Source organism: Oncorhynchus clarkii, chromosome 17 (assembly GCF_045791955.1).
Source record: "Oncorhynchus clarkii lewisi isolate Uvic-CL-2024 chromosome 17, UVic_Ocla_1.0, whole genome shotgun sequence".
In the NCBI taxonomy this organism is placed as follows: Eukaryota; Metazoa; Chordata; class Actinopteri; order Salmoniformes; family Salmonidae; genus Oncorhynchus; species Oncorhynchus clarkii.
The window spans coordinates 75,259,205-75,264,841 of record NC_092163.1 but is presented as its reverse complement, the minus strand read 5'-3'; the positions used below and the strand labels follow the sequence as shown (position 1 = coordinate 75,264,841).

The 5,637-nt window shown below is 50.0% G+C and overlaps 1 protein-coding gene across 1 annotated transcript; it reads left to right on the top strand.

Annotated features, from left to right (window-relative positions):
- Positions 1-2,171: 2,171 nt before the first annotated feature.
- LOC139369504 (eukaryotic translation initiation factor 3 subunit A-like) lies at positions 2,172-2,972 on the top strand. The gene has a single exon (XM_071108749.1). The coding sequence runs from the start codon at positions 2,172-2,174 to the stop codon at positions 2,970-2,972; it is 801 nt and encodes a 266-aa protein (XP_070964850.1).
- The last annotated feature ends 2,665 nt before the right edge of the window (positions 2,973-5,637 follow it).

The window sequence follows — 5,637 nt, the reverse complement described above, 5'->3', positions numbered from 1 at the left end:
GAACGTTTTCATGTGCAGCGTTAATAACGACGCTTTTGGGAAACAGCTCGGAGATTTAACGATGCTCATATGTAGGTTCTAATGATGATCGTAGCCTTAATATGCTTTTGGGAAACCGGGCATTTGCCTACTGCTGTTACCGGGCAACGTGCGGAGTTGTAGACAAACTAGGCGTGAAGCAGACTATGATATAAGACCTTAAAGGTCCAAATACAGTTACAAAAAATAATAATGTCAAAATCAAGTCATTTCTGAGTAACAATGAATTACCATAGGGACAGTTTGAAATTTAAAATGTATTCTAAAATAATGATTACCACCTTAAATAACTGACTGTAGTAACACTGTGTTTTTAAACCTTGATGTTGACCTCGCCTCTTCTGCATGGTTTTATGGCACAGCCGATGCCACGCAGGCCAGAAGGTTGACGGTTCGCCAACCACCACGGACGAGTGGTGGAATTATATTCGAGTGGATGAATGTGAGAAGGTAATTCAGAGGAGATTTTTGAAGTAGCCTAATCAGATTAAACATAATGACTAGTGTTAATGCCACACATTAAAGGTAATACATTTTAAAAGTTAAATGACAAATATTTAGGTTATATTGAAATGCTAGATTCTAGGTTGAGGAATAGCCGCTCGGATCGGAAAAGGTGGCAGAACGTGTGCTAAACTTTCATGAATAACTTGGCCTGCTGGGAGCATAGAACTATGGTCACACTATATAGAACGACTTGGGAGAATGATGATCGGCAGCAGACAGCGCTTCAGTATCAAAAGTAAAAAATACAGCTAGATTGGCCTGCCACCCTACCTTCTAACCCCTTTTTCTCCCCAATTGGTAGTTACAGTCTTGTCCCATCGCTGCAACTCCCGTACTTGGGAGAGGCGAACGTCACACGTGCTTTCTTGACACACTGCTCGCTCTAGGGGAGTAGCAGTACTGTTGTTACTGGCTGTGTGGTGTCTAGGGGAGTAGCAGTACTGTTGTTACTGGGTGTGTGGTGTCTAGGGGAATAGCAGTACTGTTGTTACTGGGTGTGGTGTCTAGGGGAATAGCAGTACTGTTGTTACTGGGTGTGTGGTGTGGTGTCTAGGGGAGTAGCAGTACTGTTGTTACTGGGTGTGGTGTCTAGGGGAATAGCAGTACTGTTGTTACTGGGTGTGTGGTGTGGTGTCTAGGGGAATAGCAGTACTGTTGTTACTGGGTGTGTGGTGTCTAGGGGAGTAGCAGTACTGTTGTTACTGGGTGTGTGGTGTGGTGTCTAGGGGAATAGCAGTACTGTTGTTACTGGGTGTGGTGGGTGTACTGGGTGTGGGTAGCAGTACTGTTGTTACTGGGTGTGTGGTGTCTAGGGGAGTAGCAGTACTGTTGTTACTGGGTGTGGTGTCTAGGGGAGTAGCAGTACTGTTGTTACTGGGTGTGTGTGGTAGCAGTACTGTTGTTACTGGGTGTGGTGTCTAGGGAGTAGCAGTACTGTTGTTACTGGGTGTGTGGTGTCTAGGGGAATAGCAGTACTGTTGTTACTGGGTGTGGTGTCTAGGGGAGTAGCAGTACTGTTGTTACTGGGTGTGGTGTCTAGGGGAGTAGCAGTACTGTTGTTACTGGGTGTGGTGTCTAGTGGAGTAGCAGTACTGTTGTTACTGGGTGTGTGGTGTCTAGGGGAGTCTCAGACTCCGGTCAGTGAGACCATATTTCATGTGGCTCTCTATTTTGCAGACACCTAAGGGCCCACATTACACCTCCAAGACTCAATCACACCGTGCTCTAAATCGATACTCCTACGGATGTGGGGCAGGTTAGGATGGAGAGAGATAAAGGAAATAGAGATGGAGAGAGAGAGAAAGAGAAGAGGGGTGTAGGAAGAGGAAGAGGACCCGAGATGAGAGGATGAAGAATGAGAGCATGTTTCCCCAGGATCTCCTAGGGCCTGTTGGCTGACTAAGTCTTTTAGTAGAGTCTATCATGGGAGAACAAGGGGGATAGCAGGAGGGATGAAGAGAACAAGGGGGATAGCAGGAGGGAGGAGAGAACAAGGGGGATAGCAGGAGGGATGAAGAGAACAAGGGGGATAGCAGGAGGGATGAAGAGAACAAGGGGGATAGCAGGAGGATGAAGAGAACAAGGGGGATAGCAGGAGGGATGAAGAGAACAAGGGGGATAGCAGGATGGATGAAGAGAACAAGGGGGACAGCAAGAGGGATGAAGAGAACAAGGGGGACAGCATGAGGGATGAAGAGAACAAGGGGGACAGCAGGAGGGATGAAGAGAACAAGGGGGACAGCAGGAGGGATGAAGAGAACAAGGGGGACAGCAGGAGGGATGAAGAGAACAATGGGGACAGCAGGAGGGATGAAGAGAACAAGGGGGATAGCAGGAGGGATGAAGAGAACAAGGGGGACAGCAGGAGGGAGGAAGAGAACAAGGGGGACAGCAGGAGGGATGAAGAGAACAAGGGGGATAGCAGGAGGGATGAAGAGAACAAGGGGGACAGCAGGAGGGATGAAGAGAACAAGGGGGATAGCAGGAGGGATGAAGAGAACAAGGGGGACAGCAGGAGGGATGAAGAGAACAAGGGGGATAGCAGGAGGGGTGAAGAGAACAAGGGGGACAGCAGGAGGGATGAAGAGAACAAGGGGGACAGCAGGAGGGATGAAGAGAACAAGGGGGACAGCAGGAGGGATGAAGAGAACAAGGGGGACAGCAGGAGGGATGAAGAGAACAAGGGGGATAGCAGGAGGGCTGAAGAGAACAAGGGGGATAGCAGGAGGGATGAAGAGAACAAGGGGGATAGCAGGATGGATGATGAGAACAAGGGGGACAGCAAGAGGGATGAAGAGAACAAGGGGGACAGCATGAGGGATGAAGAGAACAAGGGGGATAGCAGGAGGGATGAAGAGGACAAGGGGGATAGCAGGAGGGATGAAGAGGACAAGGGGGATGGCAGGAGGGATGAAGAGGACAGGTAGAAAAGGTTGGATGGTGGGAAGTCTGCAGTCTGCTGACGTCTTGCTGGTTTTTACCACATACTTTTTCATATTCGTAGAGAAGTCGGGCCAAAGTCAGACCGGCTCGACACCTCTACTGTTGTCTCTCTCACCTGTGAAGGACAACGTGAACAAGTTGATGTTCTTTTGTCATTTAACCTTCATTTTGACAGGGAGTCAAGGGTCTCTTTTACAAATGAGCCTTGTGATAACAAAGAAACACACAACAAATAGACACACAACAAATAGACACACAACAAGTAGACACACAACAAATAGACACACAACAAGTAGACACACAACAAATAGACACACAACAAATAGACTGTAAAACCAAAATACAAAATATAATCATAGAACATAAAAACATGGTTTAGGTAAAAGGTATAATCAGCCGTCTGAATTACCCAAGATGCACCAAAACATCCCACTGTGGAGAATGTTTGAAGTAAGGTGCAACAAAATGAAATGCTGATTTACCTAACTCTGTATAGAGACAGAATGAATTTCCAGAGTTAGCCAACCCTGAGTCTGGGTATGCTAACTGGTACGTCTAAAGGTTAACAATGATGTCATCTACCTCCAGAAAAGAGAAAACAGACCAGCATCCCCATGGTATGTGCCCAGTCTCTCACCCCATCTCTCTCTCCCCCATCCTCTCAGTCTCTCTCACCCCCTGCCTCTCTCTAACCCCCCCCCCCCCCCCATCCACCCCACCACCCTCTCTCCCCCCATCACGTCATTCCATTCCTCTCTGTCATTGTCCTCTCTGTGTTGAGTGATGGGCTGCTTATGGCGAATGCTCTGCCATGACAGATGCATGTGACAAGCAGATGGTTTTGGTTGTCGTCTCTTTAATCACAGACACTCAGCTGGGCGTGAAGGGAGAGCTTTGTCTTGTCACACCAGCCAACAGAAAGCAACACAACACCGGAGAGAAACACATTTATATACACTGCTATTCAGACAAAACTAAGAGAGTTTTATGAAAGGGGGGGGGGGGGGGTAAATGGGTGAATGTAAATCCAAGTTTGTTTTTGAACAGAGGGGCCATAGGAGAGGAGAGGGAGAGAAGAGAGGGGGAATAGGGGGGCAGATGAGAAGGGAGGGGATGGTGCAGAGGAGATGAAAAGAGAGGGAAAGAAGAAGAGAGAGGAGATGGGAGGACAGAGGAGATGAGATGGAGAGAGGGGATGGGACGACAGAGGAGAGAATATGGAGAGAGAGGGGATGGGACGACAGAGGAGAGAATATGGAGAGAGAGGGGATGGGAGGACAGAGGAGATGAGATGGAGAGAGAGGGGATGGGAGGACAGAGGAGATGAGATGGAGAGAGGGGATGGGACGACAGAGGAGAGAATATGGAGAGAGAGGGGATGGGAGGACAGAGGAGATGAGATGGAGAGAGGGGATGGGAGGACAGAGGAGATGAGATGGAGAGAGAGGGGATGGGAGGACAGAGGAGATGAGATGGAGAGAGGGGATGGGACGACAGAGGAGAGAATATGGAGAGAGAGGGGATGGGAGGACAGAGGAGATGAGATGGAGAGAGGGGATGGGAGGACAGAGGAGATGAGATGGAGAGAGAGGGGATGGGAGGACAGAGGAGAGGATATTGAGAGAGAAGGGATGGGAGGACAGAGGAGAGGATATGGAGAGAGGGGATGGGAGGACAGAGGAGAGAATATGGAGAGAGAGGGGATGGGAGGACAGAGGAGATGAGATGGAGAGAGGGGATGGGAGGACAGAGGAGATGAGATGGAGAGAGAGGGGATGGGAGGACAGAGGAGAGGATATTGAGAGAGAAGGGATGGGAGGACAGAGGAGAGGATATGGAGAGAGGGGATGGGAGGACAGAGGAGATGAGATGGAGAGAGAGGGGATGGGAGGACAGAGGAGATGAGATGGAGAGAGAGGGGATGGGAGGACAGAGGAGATGAGATGGAGAGAGGGGATGGGACGACAGAGGAGAGAATATGGAGAGAGAGGGGATGGGAGGACAGAGGAGATGAGATGGAGAGAGGGGATGGGAGGACAGAGGAGATGAGATGGAGAGAGAGGGGATGGGAGGACAGAGGAGAGGATATTGAGAGAGAAGGGATGGGAGGACAGAGGAGAGGATATGGAGAGAGGGGATGGGAGGACAGAGGAGATGAGATGGAGAGAGGGGATGGGACGACAGAGGAGAGAATATGGAGAGAGAGGGGATGGGAGGACAGAGGAGATGAGATGGAGAGAGGGGAGATGGGAGGACAGAGGAGATGAGATGGAGAGAGAGGAGATGGGAGGACAGAGGAGATGAGATGGAGAGAGGGGATGGGACGACAGAGGAGAGAATATGGAGAGAGAGGGGATGGGAGGACAGAGGAGATGAGATGGAGAGAGAGGGGATGGGAGGACAGAGGAGATGAGATGGAGAGAGGGGATGGGAGGACAGAGGAGATGAGATGGAGAGAGAGGGGATGGGAGGACAGAGGAGATGAGATGGAGAGAGGGGATGGGAGGACAGAGGAGATGAGATGGAGAGAGAGGGGATGGGAGGACAGAGGAGAGGAGATGGAGAGAGAGGGGATGGGAGGACAGAGGAGAGAATATGGAGAGAGGGGATGGGAGGACAGAGGAGAGGATATGGAGAGAGAGGGGATGG